The 27,900-nt window shown below is 32.2% G+C and overlaps 1 protein-coding gene across 5 annotated transcripts; it reads right to left on the bottom strand.

The window, feature by feature from the left end:
* Nucleotides 1–519: 519 nt before the first annotated feature.
* LOC148623716 (putative 4-coumarate--CoA ligase 1) lies at nt 520–25,093 on the bottom strand. Of its 5 annotated transcripts, XM_088565765.1 has the most exons (13): nt 22,451–25,093; nt 21,998–22,067; nt 21,049–21,275; nt 19,378–19,585; nt 19,075–19,193; nt 17,309–17,511; nt 13,891–14,059; nt 11,967–12,135; nt 10,506–10,603; nt 9,542–9,686; nt 7,231–7,313; nt 4,371–4,536; nt 520–3,809 (listed from the first exon to the last, which is right to left on the bottom strand). In XM_088565765.1, the coding sequence occupies exons 3-13, from the start codon at nt 21,265–21,267 to the stop codon at nt 3,691–3,693; spliced, it is 1,698 nt and encodes a 565-aa protein (XP_088421891.1). In that variant the 5' UTR covers nt 21,268–21,275; nt 21,998–22,067; nt 22,451–25,093; the 3' UTR covers nt 520–3,690. The 5 variants fall into 5 exon arrangements, with proteins under 5 accessions (XP_088421891.1, XP_088421890.1, XP_088421892.1 ...); XM_088565764.1 differs by having other exon boundaries at nt 21,998–25,093; XM_088565766.1 differs by lacking the exons at nt 21,998–22,067; nt 22,451–25,093 and adding an exon at nt 21,597–21,922.
* Between the last annotated feature and the right edge of the window lie 2,807 nt (nt 25,094–27,900).

Raw genomic sequence — 27,900 nt, 5'->3', positions numbered from 1 at the left:
CCAGGATATGACTAGAACACCCCTGGATATGACTAGGATACCCCAGGATATGACTAGAACACCTCTCAATATCTTAAATGAACTTTATTTTCATTCTTTGAGTTGTTAGAAATTGATCTACTAATAAAACCAAACCTGTTAAGATATTGGAGTTAATGGGAAGATATCTTCGTCATTTTCTATACAGCAACATCTACTATGGATGTCCTACCACATCTCTAAAACAGCATCTTCCACTATGGATGTCCTATCATGTGATCTCTAAAACAGCATTTCCCACTATAAATGTCCTATCACATGATCTCTAAAACAGCATCTCCCACTATGGATGTCCTATCACATGATCTCTAAAACCGCATCTCCCGCTATGGATAAATTTACTGAATTAAACAAGTACCACGCCTGATTTGCTTACATTTACACAAGAACTACACTTCAAAAAACTTGCACAACATATGAATATAACTAGGTGAATTTTGGTGGCACTTGACTGTATCAATATAATTATAAAAATACAAGAATACTTTAATCTTTATTGTTCAACAGAAGATATATAATAATACACATTGTTCATTCATAACATGTACTTTGCATTGTTTATGTATACGATGATAAAAATCATTCTGCTCAAGTAATTAATGGCATACATTGAATAAGCTATCACTTAGTTCACCCGTAACTCAAAGGTTTTCAAAGGAGATATCCAAAATATAAAAAATATTTAATACTGAAGACTGGTAAATTTAAAATTCAAAGCAGCTCCTATTATATCAACCTTATTTTACTGTGATAAGATTTCGGGGAAAATATCTTATCTTTATTACCCCAAATTTGGTTTGCAGGGTATAATAATCTTAAAATGTATGAACATGTCACAAACAACTACATTTTTCACATAAAGCATTATTGAGGCAATTTATCAACATTTTGAACTGACTGCATAAGACTAAAACAAGCAAATTAACTACAAAACCAAGCATAATGATACACCTTCAATTCATCTAACTCTTTGTTAACATGCACAGTCAAATCAAGATATATGATCCTGAAATTTCATTCCAAGGGAAAATGTGCCAATTATATAGTACATGTATTACATTTATATTTACAGTCCTATCTAAAATAATTAAATACTTTAAAGAAATACATGTTGTATAATATTAAAATAAAATGTCATATCTTGTTTATTTTTGGTATGAACCAGTTAACACAAAATAATGCATGTAAAGAATGAAGATTGCCATTTTTTTAGATTGCAGTATATTAATAAAAAAATATAAAAAATAATACTTAAGGAAAATCTAACAGCAAATTACGGTAAATGTGGGTAAAAAAAAAAAAAAACACTGATGTTGCATAAAATATAAGTAGACTTTTTTTATTATTTTTACGTAAGAGATAGAAACCTTAAGTACACAAATGAGCAAAAAATGTGTAAATTCTGCCAAAATGGTGAAAAAAATGCTTGATTTCATTACATTTTCCATTGAAGGAAATATTGGCCACATGGGACGACAACTTAAATATCCAAGTCATTATTATCTATTGTGTAAAGGCAACTTTTGACAAATTATTTAGTTTGTCAAAGCATGTGGTCAATATGTCTAGACTGAAAACTTAATTTCATAAGAAATTATTGGACGTTGCATGAAATGATACTTTATTTGTCATTTTGACATGTAAATGTAGTACCAGCCATTAATTCTTTTTGTCCTGATTTAGTCATCTTACGGCAAAAAGTCTATTCAGTGGGTAAGTTAAATTTTTACTACATAACTGGGCCAGAAAATGGTGTAACTAATATAACCCTTTAGCCAATTTATAGAAAAGGCTAAATCCACTTATTCATGTGAGGACGATTGAGTCTGAATTTTTCTACATGCCTTCATTTTCCAAATAAAAAACCTCTGAAGAACATATTTACCTTTAAGCATGATTTTTATATTCTTTTTAGTACATTTTAAGATGATTATTCAACTGCTTATTTGTTGTTTTGTTTTTGTTAGGGATGTGTGCATAGTGGTTCACATATATTGTTTACAATGTTAAACATTTAAAACAATATCCATTAATAACAAGAGGCTCCCAGGAGCCTGAATCGCTCACCTTGTTGAATTTTGTGTTTCAGAGGCTATAAATTTAACAAGTTGTCCAACAATTTTGATTCGAGAAGTCTTTGGTAGGACTTATCATAAGTATCATTACAACAATTGAAAGTTTTTTTTAATCTATCATAGTTTTTCAAGATATTGACTGAAAACTGTAAAAAAAAAAACCCCAAAAATGTCATTTTCCCCCTTTCAAGGCCAATAAATCTTACAAGGAGTCATCTGACAACTTGTATCCCTGCTATCCCTGAAGACTTTTGAAGTCCTAATAGTAAGGATCATTTCAGCTATTGAAAGAATTTAGCTTACCCTAACTGTTTTGGAGATATATGCAAAAAACTACTATCTGACCCCCATCTTCTATTTTTAGTAACAGAAGCCGTTTTTCGACGGGAACATTCATACCTAGTTTGGTTCTAATTAATCAAGTTGTTTCTGTGGAGAAGAGTTTTGTACAATTGTTAACGATGATGACAGACGACAGTGGACGCCAAGTGATGGCAATAGCTCACATGGCCTTCAGCGAGGTGAGCTAGAAAAGTTAATATAAATATCTTTCATTGTATTTCATAAGAATTTTTACTAAACAGTGAAACATGGAGGTAAAACTTCTAAACATATCTTGGAATAAACTAGTGGCTCTAAAGAGCCTGAATTGCTCACTAGATCGATAATCAACAGCTTTGTTTGTAAAAGCAGCCATGTTTTTTCTTGGATAAAAGTTATCACTCGTACCTAAGGAACAATCATATCAATTTTCATTAGTTTTCTGTCCTCTAGTTTCTGAGGATAATTTTTTTTATAAGTAATAACATTAGAAATAGCAAAAATATGTCAAAGAAGGGCAATACCTCCAACATACCTAAACAGATTTACATTAAAATTTCACCACAGATAGATCTCATCATGCGAATTTTGACCTTAGCCGGAATTTGGCTAAACCTAACAGTTTTGGAGATATATGCAAAAAATTTCTGTCTGACCTCTACGTTCTATTTTAAGTAAACGTGGCCATGTTTTTCAAAGGATAAAAAATTCCACATTAGTTCTACACAAAATACCCAAAGGAACATTCATACCTAGTTTGGTTGAAATTTGGCCTAGTTGTTTCAGAGAAGAATAATTTTGAAAAGTTGTTCATGATGACGATGGATGTCAAGTGTTGACAATAGCTCACTTGGCCCTTAGGGCCAGTTGAGCTGAAAAACCTCTACATTTATAATAATAAAAATCTACGTAGAAATTAATGCCACAAGGAATCACATAACATGTCTAAAAGCATAAAAGAAGGAAAAAATAAATAAAATGAAGGTTTTCAGTAACTAAGGCACTGCTGTCTCAACTGTCTAGTTATTAAAAGTATAAATATATAAAACAAACTTTTATATAACACAAAAACCCCATCAGCTTTATCATTTACCCCCAAAAAAAACACCAGTTTAAGAATTCTTTGGTAAAATATCTCCATTTGTAAATGAAATGTACAGAATTTATAACATACAATATATAATGCTGCCATATAGTCTACAAGGTAAAACATCAATGGTCATATCTATAATACAGCTATAAAATTCTACAGTTCTTAGTCTTGAACAAGGGATTCTCGCAGGACTCTTCTTAATATCTTTCCACTTGGAGCTTTTGGAATTGCATCAACAAATTGGACTCCACCTCTCAGTTTCTTGAAGTGTGACACATTTTCTGAAATAAAACCTTGATTTTATTACTGTTTATTCTTCAAAAGATAAAGCTAATTTCTTCATAATTCTATCATTTCATGTTACCTTCAGTACAACTGTATGATTTATTTGAACTTATGTTTTACTTCACAAGAAACACATTTAAGAACTAAGTGAAATGTGTTTTCAAGAAGGACCCAAATTCTCTTGCCACCCCTTAATATAACGATAATAGATATGGTGAATATGTCAAAGAGACAATGACCCCACCAGTATGAAAATGTCAGCCCAAGGCCTCCCATTGGTCTTCAATGGATGACAAGGAAACCCTCACACCACAAGGCAGGCTGCTGCTGGCCCCCAAACATCATTATACACAGGTACAGCGAAAGAGTTGCCCTATATACCGAAGTTACATAAAAATATACTTAAGGTGAAAACGAAAGAAGACATACAGAGGCCTAATGGGGAGAGCACAATAAGAACTATTGTTTGGATTGAAGGTGTTGCAATATGGCAATATCAAATTCCTACCTGCCACATAGATTGAAGGTGTTGCTATATGGCAATATTAAATTCCTACCTTCAACATAATGTGTTATATCAGCAGCAGTTAAACTTGAGTCAGCTTTTTTAACAATATATGCTCTAGGGACTTCTCCTGCTTCATCATCTGGCATACCAATAACAGCAGCATCCTGTACCTCGGGGTGATGAAAAAGTAAATCTTCTAACTCAGCAGGAGCTACCTGCAAGAGTGTACAATGAGTATACAAAGAGCATAAATTGCTCACTTGGGCATAATATGGTTTACAAGGACCAATAAGAAAGATAAATTCCTTTAAGAAATAATGATAATGTTTTCATCAAATTGCAGCAGTTTTAGCCCTTACAGCTTTCATATTAAAATTGTTTATCATATTTTTTAGTAATGTCTGGAAAAACAGAAAATTGTCAATTTTAAGACCTCATAAAGTAATCCAGGATTGATTCTGTAAAAAAACTAGAATTACTGTAAGCATATCTCATTATGGTATTCCCTCATGAACCCCTATACACACATATAATATACTTCCTGGAATATCCATTTAATCCTAAATTTTAATAGGCTAGTAAACCAAAAAACTTATGCAAAAGCAACCTTACAAAGAGCATAAAATGCTTAGTGGGATGCAGCTAAATACACAGGGCTAACACCATTTCATAATAGATGGGGCAAATTTGGACACAAAATTCCATCTTGATATGGGACCAAATGTTGATTGTAATGAAGTGTTTGACACTGGATAAGATTTTGACTAGAACTTGAATACCTGCAATAAGATTCATGAAATATTATGTAATTTTGTGGACAAACAGACGTGATTTCTATAGATCCCAACATTTTGTTTCTGGAGGGTATGATAAATAAAAATCAAAAGCATAAAATCAGAGGGATCAAATACTTCACTATGTCATGGCATTGAGTGGAAGCATTCATGGGATAGAAAACAGGAAATTGGCCCATTTTTGTATGAATGAAGTCCCATAACTCAAAAATGTATACATGTGTATTCCAAAATATATAAAATAAAATGCTTGCAGGGAGCAGCTTGATATGACCAAAGAAGCCAAACCATGAACAGTTGGGGCAATTATGGACACACCATTCAAACTTGACACAGCTTGGAATTTTGATTACTTTAAGATATTTGACACAAGATAAAAAATTGACCAACACTGAAGTGGTCACTTTTTGGCTGCTTTTCCTAAATGGCTCCAGTCAAAACCTAAAAAATCAACCCCAAACTTCCTGTGGGGATATGGCACCTTGTGACACTATTTCAAAGCATTTCCTAACCTTTCACTCAAGTTATCGTCCCGAAATCAGAAAAAAATACTTGCTTATGTCCCCTTTCTGGCCTCTTATTATTACTGTTCTTACTTGGCTCAAGTTACAACCCCAAAAAGCAATCCTTTCCTTTTGTGGCATGGCACCTTGTAGTAAAAGATATATGAGATCCATTCACTTTTACAAACGAGTTATTATACAGACAAAAGAAAAATATAATGAGAATGAATATAGCAGATATGTCAAAGAGACAACAACCTGATCAGGATGAAAAATGTCGGCTAAATGCCACCCATGGGTCTTCAGTGAATGATGTGGGAACTCTCACACCACAGGGCATGCTGCAGCTGGCCTCAAAGCAAACATTATACACAGGTACAGCAAAATAGTTGCCACCATATACTCTAGCAACATAAAAGTAAACTGAAAGTGAAAACAAGACAATACATACAGTGGTCAGAAATTTCATTTCAAGGGACAGGCCAAAAATGCATCTGGGTTAAACTTAAAAGTACTTTGGAGTGATCACAACCCTCCCCCTTTTAAATCTGGCCACAGTGGAAAAAATATTATACAATTAAACATACCTAAAAATTAGTTCAAAAAGGTCCAAGTCCCTTGTTAAAACAGAAATAAAGAAATTGACCATACTTTACACAAATAAACAAACAAAGGACTATTAGCAGTTAACTGACATGCCAGCTCCAGACCAGTTTAAACCTACAAGCTCCAGGCAATTGGTGCAAAGTTTTTTTTTTTTTAATTTATAGTCCAGATACAGAACATAACTACATTTTAAAAAAAAACTAAGTCGGTAACTCATAAACTAAAATGAGAATGACAGATGGAGGGACACCAGTATACCATACTACATCATGTCTAAAAAGACAGTCGTATAGTAACACCCCTTCAAAAGGAGTTACATGTAAATGTAAAATCTTATGGTTGGATTATCTCATTTGTTCTCTGTCTGTCCTCTGATAATAACTATATTTCTTCATGCAAGATTTACATTTGATACCAAACCTTCATAAAAATTTTCAGTCAACTTCCTTGAGGAGTGTAGGAAGAGTTGCCCTTACAAGAAATGTGGTAAGACAGACAGTCCGGATGATTCATATATACATCCCCCCCCAAACAAAAAAAAACAAAACAAACAAACAAAACAAACAAAACCAAACAAGACAAAAAGATAAACTGTTTAAACTAAAATACACAATAACTTCATACACATGTTTGCCAGATAAAGAATCCCTCACTGAAATAAATGGAAGTTATAAATGGCATTACCTGATAATCATTCCTAGAAAGTTTCACAAAAAATTATAGAGTGATAAAGGAGGAATTGGTATCCCCTACCTTCAATCAGAGATAGTGGCATGTTATGTTAATGTACACCCTAATTTCACTCAAATCTCAAATAATAACAGCAGGTGTGGAATGATATATAATCCTGTTACAAATCCCTGAAAGTTTCATAAAAATTACCTGATCAATTTAGGAGGAGTTGCACATTAAAATTGTGTGCCCACAATTCATCTGAGTTAAAGGCAGGGTTACACTTTTGTGAGCTATTCTAGTTAAATTCCTTTTCCGGTTTTAACGCAATTACCTGAAAACCTTTATACTTAATCAGCTCTTTGAGTCTGTCAGTGATCACAAAACTACCATTTTCTTTCACATAGCCAATATCTCCTGTAAGAAAAATTTGGGTAAAACATATAAAAAGGAAACAGGAACTAGAGGCTATAAAGAACCTGAATCACTCACCTGGATCGATAAACAACTGTCTTTTTTATAAAAATAGCCATGTTTTTCTTGGATAAGAATTCTTAATGCTCATATCTAAATAACAATCATACAAATTTTCATTAAATTCTGTCCAGTAGTTTCTGAGGATATTTTTTTTTAAAGAAATAACATTCAAAATAGCCAAAAGATGTTGTAGAAGGATAATTACTCCAACATGACTAAACAGATTTACATTTAAATTTCATCACAGATAGATCTCCTCATGATGAACATTTGACTTAGTCAGAATTAGGCTAAGCATAACAGTATTGGAGATATATATGCGAAAAGCTTCTGTCTGACCCGTATATTCTATTTTTAGTAAACATGGCCATGTTTTCCGACAGATCAAATATCCCCATACCAGTTCTATGCAGAACACCCCAAGGAACATTCATACCAAAATTGGTTCTATTCAGAGGAGAAAATTTCTGAAAGAAACAATATTAAAAATAGCGGAAAAAATGTAAAAAAAAAATGAAATGGCAGTAACTCCAACATGGCTTAAAAAATTAACACGAAAATTTGACTACAGATAGATCTTATCAGGCTGAACACATTAATCCCATATTAGAATTTGGCTTCACCTTAAGGTTTTGGAGATACATGCGAAAAACTTCTGTCTGACCCTTTTTTCAATTTAAAGTAATGGAGGCCATGTTTCTTGACGAATAAAAAATCCCCAAAACAGTTCTATGTAGAACACCATAAGAAAAATTCAAACCAAGTTTAGTTCTAGTTGGACTGAATTGCCAGGGGAGAAAATAATTGAAAGAAACAGCATAAAATACAGTGAAAAGATGTTGATAAAGGGCAATAACTCCAACATTGAACACTGATAGATCTCATCAAGATTAACATGCCTACCTGTTTTTGAATTTGGCTAAACCTGAAGGTTTTGGAGTTATGCGAGAAAAACTTCTGTTTGACCCCTATGTTCTATTTTTAGTAACTTGTCATGTTTTTCAATGGATCAAAAATCCTTACATCAATTCTATGCAGAACACCCTAAGAAATATTCATACCAAGTTTGGTTCTAATTGGTCAAGTTGTCAGAGAAGAAGATCTTTGAAAGAAATAACATTAAAAATAGCAAATAAATGTAGAAAAAAGGCAATAACTCCAACGTGGCTTAAAAAATTAACACAATATTTGACCACAAATAGATCTCCTCATGGTGAATACTTTTATCACATGTCAGAATTTGGCTATACCTAACAGTTTTGAAGATATATGTGAAAAACTTCTGTCTGACCCCTATGTTCTATTTTTAGTAATGGAGGCCATGTTTTTCAACAAATAAAAAATCCAAAAGTTATTTTTGTGCAGGACATTGTAAGGAACAACAGAAGCCAAGTGATGGCAATTGCAGTGCTCACTAATTTGATACCCCCACTTTTCCGTTTCATAACATGCACCTTTTGACCTCCTAATTGATTTAAATTTAAAATTCAAAATGAGAGGTAGACAATGAGAAGATGTAGTAAATATTCTGTGAAATTTTCATTAAATTCCATTTGGTGGAGTATGAGGAGTAAATGATGAGAGATGGGTCCCCCATGTCCTTATATTCATAAGGAACAAAGTCCATGTTTTACTATGTCAAACTTCCAAATGAATTCAGATCAAAATCCACAAAAGTAATATGTAATAAAGGTTATGTGAAAGTTTCATTAGATTCCATTCAGTGCAGTTGTTTACTCATATCCCAGAATGATAAATAAATAATAGTGTAAAAATTATAAACAGTTGTTAACTTTCATCCAATAAAAGAACACTCCACAAACAGTTTTAAAACCAATAAAAATGAACAACAAAATATATTTGTCGATCTCCCTGTGAGATAATTAGAAGGAATATGTTGACATTTACCTTTTACTCAGGTCTAGTTGAAACATTTTCAAACCATGCTACATTAAAATTTGACAAATATAAGCAATTGGTACAAAGTTTCATCAAAAAGATTGTCCCTTATTCCTAAACTCATGGAGCCACAACCTCAATATTCACACAGATCTATTGGTAACAATAATAATAACAATATTTTATCAGTCATATTAAAACAATGGACTTTCATACCTGATAACTTCATACATTTGTAATTTATCTGTATCTTTTTTAAGTGCATTTACCTGTATGTAGCCAGCCATCTTTGATAATATCATCAGTGGCTTTCTGATTATGTAAATAACCTTTCATCACCTGAGGACCTTTGATACAAATTTCTCCCACTTCACCTACTTGATCTAGTTCTGTCTCTGTCTGGGGACACACAATCTATATACAAACAAACATAACCTAAATACCATAGATAACATACATATCATGACAACACACTTTTACACCCATTTCAACCAAAAAATCAATGGACTTTTACTTTGATATCTCTTTTTAAAAAAAATAGGTATTAGTTCTTGTATATGCACAGGCTATTTTTATGCTTTAAATATATTTTCAACAGATATGTGAAGTTTAAACAATTCACAATATATGCATGTTACTCAATTAAATCCATTACCTAGTCATCCTAACCTCATACTGTTGATATGTGAAAAAGTCTACAGTGACCAATCTGAATCTATTGCTAAGACAATATAGTGGTCCCTTTGAAGCAATTCATATACTACTATAATACTGAAAACTACAGGCTCATGAATGGTAAAGTTTGTCCGTAAAAAGGCAGTTATTTCAACATTTGTTGGGGGTATTTCTGATATTTTACACAACTTAATACATTGCAAAAATGATGGTGTATCTCTTATGAATTGTGGTATTCCCCCTCTTTAGAAACATTTTATTGGAATTGCCCTCACAAACTGATTAAGTATTTATTTAAGTTTTTTTGGTGCTTTTGATCAATAACTTACACTTTGACATCTTTGTCCATACATAACAGAACTTAGTCAGACAGTATGAAGCAATCTCAAACTATTGCTAGTTATGGTAAGCTCATTTGCATAAGGTGTCAGAAAATGACACTTTTCATGTTTTGGCTGTTAAATGAAAAGCGGATTAAAAGATAGACATTGTGTGTACACCTTTACTTCCATTTTGGTTAGGCAGGTAGGAAATACATTTTTGAGTGTTTAACCTTACTTTACACAATGTGTTTGGTACTAGTTTTCCAATTGATCCGTTTGTAGGAGGAACAGAATCAACATGAACTACTGGACTTGTTTCTGTCAAACCATAACCTATAAATATATCAATATTAGTTTTTTCACATAGATTTATCAATTTCACCATTTGTAAAAATATCCCATAACATCAACATGAGTAATCTAATTTCAAAATTATTTCAAAGAAGACCATGAGTGAGTGGAAATAAAATAAGGAGTGTTGATAATTTGAAATATTCAATTTTCATGACTTGTTCAACCTACTAGTACTTCCCTTCTAAATCCCTGGTAATATTTGTTTGTGTGCATTACACAACTATCTTGAGAGCATTTCAATGTTTTAATGGTCAATAACATGCTTAAAAAAATGACAGCAAACTCATCACGCCTCAATGTCATCTAAAAACAATGAAAATGATATGATTTTATAATTATGGTATGCAGCCTATCTCACATATCTCACATCTTGGAGATACAAGACTTCTAGGAAGAATCCGATATAGTTATACATACAAATCATTAATAATGTGTCAATTACAATATTAATTGAATAATGTATAAACAGGTAACAACTGTCTGTATTAGGCATTAACCATTTATTAATGATGAGTTTGTGCCAATGAAGTATTTAGTATTTCTAAACACATATGTGTGAAAGAAAAATAGGGCATCTAATGGGACATTAAATGATACTTGTTCCTGTTTTCCTTTTGGGGTCGTGGTGCTTTTTTTCTCAAGGCATGCCCAACCCATCTCCACCTTCTCAATCTGATCATGTTGTTATGTCTTCCTGATTACTTCTATTGAACAGGTCATAGGCAGAGATCTTGTTAGGCCTAAAAAGCCTCTGAGGCTCTTTGTATGAAAGATGGAGAGCTTCATTTATTCTTCATCTTTCTGCACCAAACAACAGGGTAGATACATTGTATAGCTTTAATTTGGTACACATAGTATACTGGCCAGATATCAAGACATTCTGCAAGTTAATCAATACAGCTTTTGCCTTTGGCATCTGTTGATTAATTTCAGTAGTGGCACCACCATCTACTCATACTGTACTGATGAGGTATGTAAATGCCTGAGGCAGTGCTTGTCCATCCAGCATCACTGACCGTGAGTTGGAGATTTTGAAAGTCATGATTTTCTTATTTTGATTTAAGAATGGATGGTTATAATATACAAAAAAATATAGTTGATCCATCAAAAAATTCATCAAAAGTTTAGAGTAAAAATTTCCAGATAGGAAAAACATATAAAAAAACCAAAGAAAAAAATCTTGGCCTGAAAGTATGAAAAAATGGATACATGTACCAACTTTCTCAAAGTGGCATTTTACCTCCATTAATATCTTAAACTAATATACAACTTTTCACATGTGTCCATGGATATAAGGAAATAACATAATATTGTAGTGTACATGTAAACTTAATACACAAACCTTGACAGACAGGAGCATTTAATCTTTGCATAATTTCTTCTGTTAATTGATCTCCTAATGGAGCAGCTCCACTAATCAGCTTGGTTATACTGGATAAATCAAATTTACTGACAACAGGGTGCTTGGCCAAAAACAATATGATGGGTGGAACCAGATGGGCTTGTGTTACCTGTGTACAAAATACCAACAATAAATCAGTCATAAACAACAACTCCTCAAGCAGTTCTCTCCTATTTTTCCCCACTTTTTGAACATGCACAGAGCACTGTATATTCAAAATTTATTACATGCATTAACCCTTGTCGTGCTACACCCAGACCTGTTCAGGATTGGACCTGGTTCCGCTTTATTGGTTCTGGCAGTGTAAATCTTAGTTTAGGAAAGCGCAATTTGTGTCCATCTGCAAGCAGCGTGACTGTGCTTTAAAATGAGGCTATCTGATATAGAGTTTGTTAATAATTAATGACTTGAAAGCTAAAAGAACAGGTCACGAGTTTCCGCTGTTGAAAAAAATGAGATTTTTTTGGGAGGTAAGGTTAATTTCTTGGACCCTCGCCAAAACAGAATTAATCTGTAGTACTCTATTTCGCCTGGAAACAAAATAAGAATGATTTCTGTCCCCACCGTTTTGATGTCAACCCCTTGCATTGATTACTTCCGGTTTTAGGCCAAACAGAGGCCAAAAATTGGAAAAAATCCTCATTTTTTCACACGAGTGACCCTTCAGGAGACTCCTGACCCCCCACTCGTGACTGTAACACACTTTATTTAGTCTTCATGGCGTATAGGCTGCAGGATGAATGTGCTTTGGTTCCTAATTTGTTCCCGTTGAACCCCACATGTAGCAAATAATGACCAGAAATGGACAAAAATGACAATTTTCGAGTGACAGACCCATTTTTATGTGTTGGCCCAACAACCCTGACAAGGTAAGCTAAATAATTTTCAGCCTACTAGAAATATAAATAACATACAAAATTCATTGAAATACACAGGATATTTCTGAGAAATATCGGGTATAAAAAATACATTGCAGATATGTGTGTATTTATCCTTTTAGTAAAATAAAAAAAATACTTGCATATTAAGGTATTCTTACACAGTGATTTTCATACTGGCTTAGTTATAGGTCCAAGGCATGACATATTGGCTTAGTTATAGGTCCAAGGCATGACATATTGGCTTAGTTATAGGTCCAAGGCATGACATATTGGCTTAGTTACAGGTCCAAGGCTTGACATATTGGCCTGAGGCAACGCCAAGGACCAATATGAGGACATATAACTTGGCCCTTATGAACATCACTACATAATAATACCTTTAGTAATTACCAGTAATATAGGTTTTAACTATTATTTTAAATAGCCTAAACTGCTTTTAGTAGTCATTTTGAAATAAAATAATGTACACTTTATAAGATTGCCTCGACATGACTTACCTTATACTTATGCTTGACTTGAGAGTAAGGACCCATTAGATCTAGTGTCATGAAGTCTTTTATGACCTCCAAACTCACACTTACATGCAGTTCATAAAGGGTGAAATGAAAGGTCAATCATTTGTGTCGTAACATCATGCATGGATGCAAAGTTTTTTGCTGTCCTTTTCTTTTACTTTGTTTGACTTCTCCAAATTTCATCTACTTATGTTCTAAACCTACATATTCAAACAGTTCTTCTTGAAAGTTGTGTACAAAAATGTAGCTTTCATCGTGTGTTTACTTCTGCAACAACACCTTGTGGAATTCTCTAGAGTTATCAGAAGTTTGATGTTAAGTCTAGAGGTACTCCAATATGTCAATAACCCTGGCCAATGCAGAAACAATCTGTATTGGCCTTGTAGGATGAAATTATCAATTTGCCAGTTTTACCCGTATTAAGTTATCTACACTGTACTTAATTAAAAAAGAGTTGTTGCAGCTAACCTTGTAAGTTTGAAGAGCTTTAAGAAAGATTTCTGGGTCAAACTTAGGTAAAGTGACAAGTTTTCCTCCATCCTGTAAAACTCCCATCATGACTGGTGACATACCATAGATATGATAGAATGGTAGAACACCTAAACAGTTGTCATCTTCTGTTACACGAATAAGAGGCCTGCAAAAAAGTTAATAATAATATCAACTACAAACAATCATTATCAAAACATAATATAATTATAAGCAGACAAGAGTTACAGTTATATCACTACATATTAAGGCATGGGATTGAAATGCTACAGACAAGAGATAAATTATATCATTTCATATTAAGGCATGGGATTGAAATGCTACAGACAAGAGTTACAGTTATATCATTTCATATTAAGGCATGGGATTGAAATGCTACAGACAAGAGTTACAGTTATATCATTTCATATTAAGGCATGGGATTGAAATGCTACAGACAAGAGTTACAGTTATATCACTACATATTAAGGCATGGGATTGAAATGCTACAGACAAGAGTTACAGTTATATCACTACATATTAAGGCATGGGATTGAAATGCTACAGACAAGAGTTACAGTTATATCATTTCATATTAAGGCATGGGATTGAAATGCTACAGACAAGAGATAAATTATATCATTTCATATTAAGGCATGGGATTGAAATGCTACAGACAAGAGTTACAGTTATATCATTTCATATTAAGGCATTGGATTGAAATGCTACAGACAAGAGTTACAGTTATATCATTTCATATTAAGGCATTGGATTGAAATGCTACAGACAAGAGTTACAGTTATATCACTACATATTAAGGCATGGGATTGAAATGCTACAGACAAGAGTTACAGTTATATCACTACATATTAAGGCATGGGATTGAAATGCTACGGACAAGAGTTACAGTTATATCACTACATATTAAGGCATGGGATTGAAATGCTACAGACAATAGATAAATTATATCATTTCATATTAAGGCATGGGATTGAAATGCTACAGACAAGTTACAGTTGTATCATTACATATTAAGGCATGGGATTGAAATGCTACAGACAAGAGTTACAGTTATATCATTTCATATTAAGGCATTGGATTGAAATGCTACAGACAAGAGAAAAATTATATCATTTCATGTTAAGACATGGGATTGAAATGCTACAGACAAGAGTTACAGTTATATCACTACATATTAAGGCATGGGATTGAAATGCTACAGACAATAGATAAATTATATCATTTCATATTAAGGCATGGGATTGAAATGCTACAGACAAGAGTTACAGCTATATCATTTCATATTAAGGCATGGGATTGAAATGCTACAGACAAGAGATAAATTATATCATTTCATATTAAGGCATGGGATTGAAATGCTACAGACAAGAGAAAAATTATATCATTTCATGTTAAGACATGGGATTGAAATGCTACAGACAAGAGTTACAGTTATATCATTTCATATTAAGGCATGGGATTGAAATGCTACAGACAATAGATAAATTATATCATTTCATATTAAGGCATGGGATTGAAATGCTATAGACAAGATTTACAGTTATATCATTTCATATTAAGGCATGGGATTGAAATGCTACAGACAAGAGATAAATTATATCATTTCATATTAAGGCATGGGATTGAAATGCTACAGACAAGAGTTACAGTTATATCATTTCATATTAAGGCATGGGATTGAAATGCTACAGACAAGAGTTACAGTTATATCATTTCATATTAAGGCATGGGATTGAAATGCTACAGACAAGTTACAGTTGTATCATTACATATTAAGGCATGGGATTGAAATGCTACAGACAAGAGTTACAGTTATATCATTTCATATTAAGGCATTGGATTGAAATGCTACAGACAAGAGATAAATTATATCATTTCATATTAAGGCATGGGATTGAAATGCTACAGACAAGAGTTACAGTTATATGATTTCGTATTAAGTCATTGGATTGAAATGCTACAGACAAGAGTTACAGTTATATCATTTCATATTAAGGCATGGGATTGAAATGCTACAGACAAGAGATAAATTATATCATTTCATATTAAGACATGGGACTGAAATGCTACAGACAAGAGTTACAGTTATATCATTTCATATTAAGGCATGGGATTGAAATGCTACAGACAAGAGATAAATTATATCATTTCATATTAAGGCATGGGATTGAAATGCTACAGACAAGAGTTACAGCTATATGATTTCATATTAAGGAATGGGATTGAAATGCTACAGACAAGAGTTACAGTTATATCATTTCATATTAAGGCATGGGATTGAAATGCTACAGACAATAGATAAATTATATCATTTCATATTAAGGCATGGGATTGAAATGCTACAGACAAGAGTTACAGTTATATCATTTCATATTAAGGCATGGGATTGAAATGCTACAGACAAGAGATAAATTATATCATTTCATATTAAGGCATGGGATTGAAATGCTACAGACAAGAGTTACAGTTATATCATTTCATATTAAGGCATGGGATTGAAATGCTACAGACAAGAGTTACAGTTATATCATTTCATATTAAGGCATGGGATTGAAATGCTACAGACAAGTTACAGTTGTATCATTACATATTAAGGCATGGGATTGAAATGCTACAGACAAGAGTTACAGTTATATCATTTCATATTAAGGCATTGGATTGAAATGCTACAGACAAGAGATAAATTATATCATTTCATATTAAGGCATGGGATTGAAATGCTACAGACAAGAGTTACAGTTATATGATTTCGTATTAAGTCATTGGATTGAAATGCTACAGACAAGAGTTACAGTTATATCATTTCGTATTAAGGCATGGGATTGAAATGCCACAGACAAGAGTTACAGTTATATCATTTCATATTAAGGCATGGGATTGAAATGCTACAGACAAGAGATAAATTATATCATTTCATATTAAGACATGGGACTGAAATGCTACAGACAAGAGTTACAGTTATATCATTTCATATTAAGGCATGGGATTGAAATGCTACAGACAAGAGTTACAGCTATATCATTTCATATTAAGGCATGGGATCGAAATGCTACAGACAAGTTACAGTTGTATCATTACATATTAAGGCATGGGATTGAAATGCTACAGACAAGAGTTACAGTTATATCATTTCATATTAAGGCATTGGATTGAAATGCTACAGACAAGAGATAAATTATATCATTTCATATTAAGGCATGGGATTGAAATGCTACGGACAAGAGTTACAGTTATATCATTTCATATTAAGGCATGGGATTGAAATGCTACAGACAAGAGTTACAGTTATATCATTTCATATTAAAGCATGGGTTTGAAATGCTAGAAAAGAACAGCACATCTTTAACTTTAGGACATGGACTTACACAGCAATACCATAATATTGGAAGGTCTTTACCTAAACTGCAGTAGATTGGACACAATATTGCTGTGAGTCAGCATAACACCTTTAGGAAGACCTGTTGTCCCACTTGAATATGGCATTACTACTACGTCCTCTTTAGGATCAATATGTACATTTTCTGGAAAAGCCTTCCCATCATCCTCTAGTAAAGATGAAAATGGTCTATAACCGTCTGCTGTGCCAATTACAATGACATCCTGATAAATGTAAACAAATATCATTGATAATAAATCCTTAATACATTTACAATTATCAATTAACATTTGAGCAAGGACACAAATAAAATTCATTGTAACTACTCTAATTGTACAGGACACAACGTATTTCAAATAAATGCTACATAGGGAGCATCTTAATATAACTGCAGAAGTTGAATCCTGAACACTGGGCAGTTATTCAATCTGAATTTGACTAATGATTCAATGTTTAACACATGCTAAAAAATTAACCAGAAGCAAAGTTGCTCCTTTTAGGCTCTTAAAAGAAAATGATTGTTTCTGGTCCATTTTTAGCCCCTATTGTGAAACAGCTCAAGTCACAACTCCAAAAATCAATCCAAGTCTTTCTTTGGCACCATGTATAATACTAAAAATCCATTAATTTTTGCTTTAGTTATTGTAATCAGTCTGTGATTTATAGAAAAAATTGATTATTTGGTATAAGGTTTTCTGAACATGTAAGTTGGTGTTAAACAGTAAAATAAATTTCAAAATCTTCAGGCTGAGTGTTGTGTGACTTCTAAATCTTACATCTCTTTTTTTTTTTTTTGTCTTATCCAGTGTTTACAAAACTGTAAGAAAGTTTGGATCAACGGATAGTGTTATATGGTTCAGCGATATGGGGACTCAATCAACATAGACCTGTAAGATACTGTACATCAATGGTCAAGTCATTGAACTTTAATGTGACTAAGTCCTTACATACTTTTAACATAGGAGGCTCACTACAGACTGTAAAGAACTATTTTTCAGAAAATTGAAATGTAAAATAGATTTTATGACAAGCAATCATGGTTTAAAGAAATGTGGAGTGACAATTCAAATAAAATGCCAACTGTTTGATAGGATATCTATTAGATAACTATATTTATACTTGTATAAACCTGTCTTGTTTTTTTGTTTTTTTCTTAATGTTACATACTTAATCGTTCTTTAAAAAAAAATCAATAAAATTTAAACATGCTTAACAGTTAATAGTATTTATTGTTCTTTATACAAGATAATATATTCAGATATTAGTTACATTAATTAAACATTACAAAGTTCTATTTCTATGAAGTTTACAGTGTTTCATAAGCCATGTATGGCTGGGTGTTTGTCCTATTTTATCTACTTATTTTAATGATTGTAACTAATGTGTTTTATTCTATGTAGACAGGTATGTGACACTTAAACAAAATATATCATTATTATTGTTATTAAGGTACATGTAAGATTATAATTAATATGTTAACACATAGGACACATTAGAATATCTTCACAAGTGGATATAAATTAAATTATAAAATGGAATAATCTTCATTGATAAGTTTTTTTTTCTGTTCTTACATCAAACTTGAAAAAAGAACTAAAATGTTCTATGAGACATTTCTCATTAAGACATCTCCCATTTTGACAAAATTTCTGTTGTGGAAAGACAGATACATTAATCACAGAGGTGAAATTTCTCCCAAACGAGGGCAAAATGTTTTTAATTCTTTTTTTACGAGTTCAAAAAGTGAAATAAAATTTTGTTATCCGGAGTACAGTTTAATAATATACCTTAATGGCTCTCTTTAAAGCGTCATCAGTCTCCAATGCATCTTTAACATTAGCAAGTAGTGGACCTATTGTAAATATACTTGAGGCTCCAGAGTGCTGAAGATGTCTAGCTAATTCCCCTAAAATTATACTTTAAATGTCATTACATGGTATCAGTCTTATTTAGATTAACTAAGCTTGACCTAACAATTTGTAAAATTTGGATTTTTTGTCCCTGTAAGCATTTACTTTATTTTAAAAAGTTTCTTTTGAAAGTAATACTCTCTTTATAGATGGTTAAGCTTCTGTCAGTAAGGTACTTGCCTGATGTGTAAGCTGGATTCATAGTTGTTACAATAATGCCTGCAGCTGCTGCACCTAACATCCCAAATGTAAACTCAGGGCAGTTAGTTGAATAAACGGCCAATACATCTCCCTTCCCATATCCAAGCCTAGTTAAGGCACTTGCTACTTTCATACAATTTTCCACTATTTCAGTATATGTGTAGGATTTTTGAGAAACATAATCAACCTAAAAATGCATTCAGATTCCCATTCAATGCTTAATCATTTTTCACAAACAATGTTTATGAATATAAATATGGTAAGTTTTAAATTACTTTCTATCAATTTGCAAATAACAGGGTTATAAAAAAACTGCAATGTCATTGAAATCACAATTAAAAAAAAATTCACATTACAGAATAAAGGGGAAAGCAGTGAAAAAAAGTTTCAAAGGAGAGCAGCTAAATATGCCCAAAGAAGTTGAACCCCAAACAAAGAGGGCAAATATTGGAACAAAACTCAAGCTTGATACAGCTATTAATTTTGATTGTGATTAAATGTTTAACACAGTATAATATTTTGACCAGAATGGAAGCAGACAAATAATTTAAATACTTGAATAATAAGACTTTAATAAGTAAATGAACAGACAGACAGTCAAAGTGCTTCTTATAAATCCCAGAATTTGTTTCTGTAGTGTATGATGAATAATAATCAAAAGCCTAGATCAAAAGAAATAAATAATTCAGTGTCAAGGCATTTGGTGGAAGTGTTTTTGAGTTAGAAGTCCAAAAAAAAGAGATATTGCCCCATATTTGTATGAATTAAGTCCCATAACTCAAAAACGTAAAATCCAAAATATATAAAAATCAAAAGGGAGCTTATACAGAAAGAAATTAACTATTTCACAATGTTTTGTCAAAATTGCTTGAAGCATTTTCGGGTTACTGAACAAATGTGAAAACCCCTGTTTTTTATGAATAAAGTCCCATGACTCAAAAATGAAAATTGAGAAACTTAAAAAACAAAAACTGAAGCTCACATCAATCAAACAAAACAATTCACCAAAGTTTCATTTAAATAGTTATAACTACTATTGAGCTATATTTTGAAAACTGCCAAATTTTCTCCTTTTCTATGAATTAAGTCCCATAATTCTAAATCATAAAATCTCAAATGTTCAAAAATTGAAAAGGAGCTTTCATTAGTATAAATAAACAAGTCACCAAAATATCATTGAAATTACTGCTGGGGTTTTTGAGTTTCAGTCTGGAAACAGAAAACCAAATAAATAAATAAAGCTAAATCTAAATGGAAAATCTTAAATTAATAAAAATCAATAAAAAGAAACAATTCACCAAAGTTTCAAAAAAATTTGTGGCAGCATTTTTGAGTTATTGTGCTAAGTGTGAACAACAGATGGAAACCAGTAATATGCTCTGTCTTAAAAGACGGCCCATTGACTTTTTTGTCCTTGTGAACAGTACTACACCAGAATAAGTCCATCATAAGACAGGTATATAGCAACTTAACAAATTGAAGACAAGAGTTCAGTTAAGTGCTTTAAGACACTAAAGACAGCAAAGCTGATATTGAAAAGGGAGTCAAAAGAAGTCAAAAAGAGAATACAGAAAGTGCTATTATTTTCAACTTTTTTGTTATAGTGTTAATAAAATTTGATTGATTATGACAAATATAATATTAACATACCAATGCAGTGGAGTTGCCAAATTTCTCAAATTTTGGAAACAAAAAATCTGTTAGAGAAATATTTGGTAATTCCAAGTCAGGTACAACACTCTTGTGGATGTATCTACAATTTCTAAAGCCAAACAATACTTTGCCATTATGGTCTGGTGTCCTATTCACTCGGATCAAATTCCAAAATAATCTACTGGGTCGAAGCACTGTATGTACACTGGATGCCATTCTTTTCTCTGATTAAACCATGTAGATCTTATCACAAGTTTGTTACATAGCACAGTTTTTTTGTTTACAGCCTGCTATTTATCAATCATTCAAAAATGTTAAGCATCATTCAATGAATATTTTATATATGAAACAAACACTAAATGAAGGTCAATTCAAACAACCAGAATGCTATTTATAGATCAAATTAGTAGTGAGAACTGTATTGAAAAAGATCATTTTAAAAATGTCTCATGCCAATGAAAAATGGAAACTTGAATAAGAAATTCTTTCATACAATCCTGATTCTAAAAGTAATGAAGAGAAACAAATGTTTAACACTTTCATACTTTGCCTCAGTTTCTATAAATAGACTACCAACTGTTCTTTTAAACATACCCTCCACATCAAGAAATCAATAAAAACTAACTTGAGAGCATAAAACTGTACATATGAATAGCAGAGTCACTAAGGAATTTAATCTTAAGAATCTGAAATTTGTCATATTACAACATAATTCAAATGACAATAGAATGAATAGAATTAATGCTATTTGAATCTACACAATTTGTTTCTTGACCAGAAAAGAAAAACAACCATATAATATATACAAAAGTACTAAGTATATTTGACTTTAATACAACATATACACAGAAAAAGTACTAATCAACAAAAGGAGATTTTAAAGCATTTAATATCTAACATTAAAAGATAAAAACCATTGTGAGGAACTTTTTGTGTAAAAACTTACCTGTTATTAATCAAATCCCTGGGACTCTCTGTCAAAGGTGAACTTTGGACTTAGTATTATCTCCCTTTAACTGAAAAGCGGGTAAATTCAAATAATGGAAAACCTGGTTAACAGAGATTATTTTAAACTTAATCAGGTATTTTATCAACAAAAGCAACAAGCTAAAATGTACACTTAAATGCTTATGTAATGTTTATACATACGATTTTAACTACTATAAGAAATCTAATTGAAACTTGAATTGAAAAACTTGCTACTTTCAATCAGTTAATTCACTATTTTAGAGAAGTCATGATGAAGTCAGGCTTAAAATACCGGTAATAGTGTTTTTTTTTCACACAATCCACAAGCAAAGGACTATTTGCATAAAGGCAGCTATGTCTCTGATAATTATCAATCAAACCTTCTTATGTTAAAAGGAATCTTGTGGTACAATTTCATTGAGATTGATACCTTAGAACTCCAGTTATTGTACAAAAACCAGAATACTGATTCTGAACCAGAATACAGCCCCTTCTTCCTAAAAGTTAATGACACAACCTTCAAAATAACTTCAAAGCTTTCTTCTTTTTGGTATGGAATTTCAAATGGTTCCATACACTCATACCAAAATATTATCTGAAAACAAAATGACTATAGAAGATGACAACAATGACATACCATAATATTTTGGTCATATAAATCACCAAAAAATCTTTCTTAGCAAAAACCTTAACACAATAGAAACTAAAAAAGATACGGTAGTTATGTTTTTGTAACTCTCATAGTTTTATTAGATGTTTGTTGAATTTGGTTACTAAACAGTAAACCCCGGTACCTCAAAAAGCAGAAAGACACGTAAAAAAAGCAGAAATACACCTAATATTAGACTGTTTTTGAATTTTTTGCCAATATTTAGGAAATGTATTACATTTTACAATGTTTTACTAATTGTACAAGCTACTGGACACAAAATATTGTATAGTCAACAAAGCGATCAGTTATGCTAATACCCTGATTGATACTCTAGATTTGTTTTCAAAGGAAAATTATTTTAATTAATATATCAAAGAAATTCTTTAAAATATTAAAAATGATTAATAATAGGCTATTATTCATTCAAAAAAAAGAACAACCAATTTTTCTTGGACCAATTGACATCCACAACAATAGTGATTTCGACAGTTTCAGCAACTTCTTCAATCACCCACGAACAAAATTACAGCATTTTTGGTGAGACTGGCCTTATCCACTCTGACAACGAAATTTGTTTTCATGTACAGTGTGAGCAAATCGAGGACAAGACCAAAGAACTTTGCCCCTCTTTCCACCGCTATTTTACAACAGGTGTTAAAAGTACAATTAAAGAATAGTGGGTTGCACCAACACCACCAGGTTTCTTCGATAAAAGTTGGACCAATAACAACAGTGAATCAGTGAACCACATCTTTAAAGCATCCATCAACTGGGAATCCAAACCATTATTAGACTTGATTACAACAATTAAGGAAATCATGGATGCACAATTCAAGGACTTGAAGGGTTCTTTGGTGTCAAGAGGTCAATATCGTCTGTTCAAATGATTTAAGAGCTATGTACCTCCAGATAAACATGTGATTACTTCCACCGATGGAATGATGAATGTCATAAAACCGTGAGCTATAGGTAAAAAATTTGACAGAGAAATATGATTTTTCGCGGACTATGAAGATATGCCCTTGTCTTGTGCTGGATATCTAAATAGTTTAAAAATTTGGGAAATTAAAATATGCCTATGTTTATTAATTTACAAATATAAGAATATCTTTTCATGTACAATTGATTATAAATATACAAACGGCTTTATTCAATATGATAGAAAAAATTATTAATGACATAATATACAATGAAAAATAAATGCACTTTATGTTGCAAGCTGTAAAATGACATGGCAGATGTAATCTATAAAAATTCTTTGAAAGATTATCACAGAATGAAATGAAAATAATAAACAGTGATCTACCTTATGCACACTCATGGTTGCCATATTGTCGCATACAGTAATGTCACCAGGTTCATTCTAGCACAATTAAAATAAGATTCTTTGAGGTTAAATACATTTCGAAAAAATTCAGGTTATTAATACACTTAATTTTGGCCATTTATAATTATTTTCTTGGTCTAAATACCACAATTAAAAAAACTGAGTGTCTTTCGGCTAATGACAGTGTCTTTCTGCTTTTTGAGGTATCCCATGTTTACAAGCATTCTGAGAGTATTGAATTGCAAAAGGAATTCCCCTACAGAAGAAAAATCTGTTCAAGAGGACAGAATGCAAATTTCATGCATAGTTTGTTAACAAGAAAAGTGTGGAAAACTGAGTCTGTATTGATTTTCAAAACCCAAGATTCATCACTCATAAAAAATCAGCAGACCGGAACAGAACTGGATCCTGTTTGTAACTTGTCATGGTAAAGCAATGCACCAAATATTAAATGTACATCTGCAAGTACGACCAGCAAAAGTGTGGAATCTGAGTTCTAATTCCAAGGCATTTAACTCAGCAAAAAATTAACAGACTGAACAAAATTTAAACTTGATCTGTAACTTGTCATGGTAAAATGTGGGTAAAACAATGTATCAGATATCAAATATCTGCAAGCAAGACAAAAAAATAAGGAGGGAAACAAAGTTTTTGAATTAATTTCCAAGGGAATCAACTAAAAAAAAAGTCAACAGACCTGACAAAATTCAAACTTGATCATTTACATGTCATGAATGAATATAAGTTAACAGAAGGCAAGAAGACAATGATCATTGAATTCTGTCCTGTAGTTTCAGATGAGATGAAAAATATTTACAAGCAATACAATGTAAGCCAAGCAATGGTAATAGCCTATGGCCAGGTGAGCTAAAAAGCATCATTGATGGCCAAGGGTAATGCATGTATAGCATAACTGATAAAAATTTTGGGGGGGTGATACTTTAAGGATGTACTCAGTGGTTTCAGATTTTTAAAGAAAAGTTAACAGGGTTTGAGTCCATAGTATTTATTAAGGGGCAAACAATAAATACATTTATGATCTTATTTGTATAAGTTGAATATTCTTTCCATTTTTTTTCTGAGTTTAGATAGCTGAAATTATTCATCTCAGTTTTATCAAAATGTGACCTACTGTATTTTTGCTTGCTTGATATTTGTTTTTGTTGTTCTATATAGTGAGGGAGTGATTGCAAGTTTTCAGTAAACCTTGCTTTTAGTACACTGTCCATAAAAAAGACACAGGATGTATTTTATATCCAATTTTACTGAAAACATAAAAAGGAAATTCTATTTTAATAAGTGGTAATCAATATACATGAAGCTAATCCCTGCATAAAAATAAGAAGGTCATGATAATACAAAGAATGTCATGATAGTGTTAATATCAGAATCACCAACTGGCCACCAGATACCCATCCAGAACATAACGTCCATATTTAGTAATGCTCCTTCATTTACAGAGTCCAGTTGGTTTTTCCGAGGTCCACTCTGAAAACAAACACATTTTATATACAGTATGGCTACACCACTCAGAAAATAATCATCAACATACAACAAACAAACTCTAATGTAAATACTCTGACTAATAAATCATGTAAATCAGCAGTATAGCAAAATAAATATAATGGATAGTTCTAAGATTCAGTATATATTTTACTTATGCATTAACAGCAAATACTTCCCATTTTTGTTTCTATATTTATGACAGAATGAGAGTTTGTATGCAGATACTTCTCAGCTTTTATTTTATCATGTTTAATGGCTAGAACACTATCAACTTAAGTAATTCTTATTAATGTTTCTGCTCATGACAATTCATCTAGACCTTATAAAGCCTTTCCCTGACTGAAGTATTTATTTACAGGTCCATAAAAGTTCCAAATATGATGGGAATTAAGTTTTTAACCAGAAACACAAAATGTACGATGAGCAAAGTCACAAAGAGAATACCCCCAGCTTCAAATGAAGTTGAAAGTTAAATGTAAACCTTCTTAACACTGATCATCTATCCATGGAGACCTCCAACTTAAATTATGTTCCTTCTTACACATCCATATATGAATACAAATTTCCTTTAAAATCTCAATGAAATTCATAAGTGGTTTAGCAGAAGCTGTTTAAGAGCAGCTGTGCTTACAAGTTATGTGGACCAACAGGGTGATCCATACGTCCCTCAAAACTTTGTTTGTAGGGGTATAACAAGTGATCTGCTGACTTAACTTTGGCTTTTAAAGAGGATAAAGTCCTCTGATAACTGTATTTAATGCAAAATAAAGACAGCTTGGAAGCACTGAGAACCTGATTTCAGTCTGACAGAGCTTCCCATAAAAAATTCGGTATTTTTGTATCTTCTTCACTAAACAGCATTTATTACATAGTCTTCAATAATTATTTAAATTCATATTCTTTTTTTTTCATTTCTGACATGCCATAAAAGTACGCCTTCATGGCTAAAGCTAGAAAGGCCAAAGTATGAACTTTAAGTAGTACTGGTCTCACCAATTAGCAACAAGACACATGAAGAAGCATCTAGATTTTTAAACATATCTATATATTCAACTTCGTCCTCTTACAGGTTACACCTGCCTCATATTGAGATTATATCTACATTTTATATGAGTTTAGAATGTGACATTTGGTAACAGCGATACCAACTTGACATTACCCCTAACAGGACTAATACCGCCTGCAGCCTGTTGAACCCTGTATATTTGGGGACTAGTGTGGACATACCATTCATGTTGGACACAATACCAAGTTATGCTGAAAAACATCCAAGTTCAACAGCCATCATTTCTACAATTTTTGTTTCAACATAAATTCCTGATAGTATGCACATCCCCATGTTATATTACATACAACTTAGTTTCATAAATATACTGAAAACTGCTTAGAAAATAGTTTGGACAGACAGACAGACAGACAGACAAGGTGAAACCTATATACCCCAAAAACTATGTTTGAGGGGTTATTATAATTAAACATTGATTACTTACACAATACTGCTACAGGGCAATAATTATCCCAAAGCTGCTTTAATGGCATCTAGAATTTTATTCATTTTTGCACTTGTGTCACAATAGCCATCTCCATTCTGAAATTCAATTATCAACTTTACTAAATTGATGAACTGCACTCTCACTGCTTAAACTAATATGTAAAAGGCAGTCTTGTTGTGCTGAGTTCTATATTAACAATAACCTTTGGTGCATGATGCAGTATTTTAATTATTTACGTTATTTTAATTACAAATGAAATATGTATGATATATCTGTCAGGGAATCAACACTCATGTTTTCATTTAGTAGATCACTAGTAAAAGGGAAAAGTATTGGGAATGAAACTTGAGGCATCATTGTTACTTGTATGATAAATTGGGTGGTTAAACTCCAAAATAACCAAATGTCACTTTAAAGACAACCTTTTAGTGAAAGCGAAAAGACAAGAAATGGCAAGAATACCAAACATCACTTGAAATTACATAACAAAGGTAGCCCCAAGGCCATATGGAGCTATAAAACAATTGATATTCTGTTTTATAAAACAATTAAGGGTAACAGGATGTTGACCACTGGTTGAGGCTTCTTCCCTGAGTCACTTGACTTATACAGAGATTAAACTGAGTAAACATTCATTCACAGAAATTATTGTTCGTTGGAATCTTGATTTCATGGTTCAACTCTACCAACAAAAGCCACAAAAATAAGTACCAAACAAACAAGAGCAGTGCTCCAGGTCCCTAGCAACGCAACAAAGGTAAAATTTCACGGAATATTCAAAAATACAAAATTATAGTTTGTTAAGTCAGTGTGACCTTGACCTTTTACCTACTGATCTCAAAATCAATAGGTGTCTTCCGTACCCCATAACCTTCAACAGTATAAGTTTGGCAAAATTCTAT

The sequence above is a fragment of the Perna viridis genome, chromosome 2 (genome assembly GCF_037379345.1).
Source record: "Perna viridis isolate PV_CMFRI_1.1 ecotype Kerala chromosome 2, ASM3737934v1, whole genome shotgun sequence".
Taxonomy (NCBI): Eukaryota; Metazoa; Mollusca; class Bivalvia; order Mytilida; family Mytilidae; genus Perna; species Perna viridis.
This window is presented reverse-complemented; position numbering and strand designations above follow the sequence as displayed.

Bases quoted from the DNA above. Each gene is read 5' to 3' on its own strand.
- LOC148623716 (XM_088565764.1), bottom strand. From the start codon at position 21,267: ATGGCATCCAGTGTACATACAGTGCTTCGACCCAGTAGATTATTTTGG. The intron at 4,537-7,230 runs GTAATTGCGTTA...ACACTCTTGCAG, and splicing joins TTAAGTATAAAGGTTTTCAG to GTAGCTCCTGCTGAGTTAGA. The intron at 3,810-4,370 runs GTAGGAATTTAA...GTTTTATTTCAG, and splicing joins TATAACACATTATGTTGAAG to AAAATGTGTCACACTTCAAG.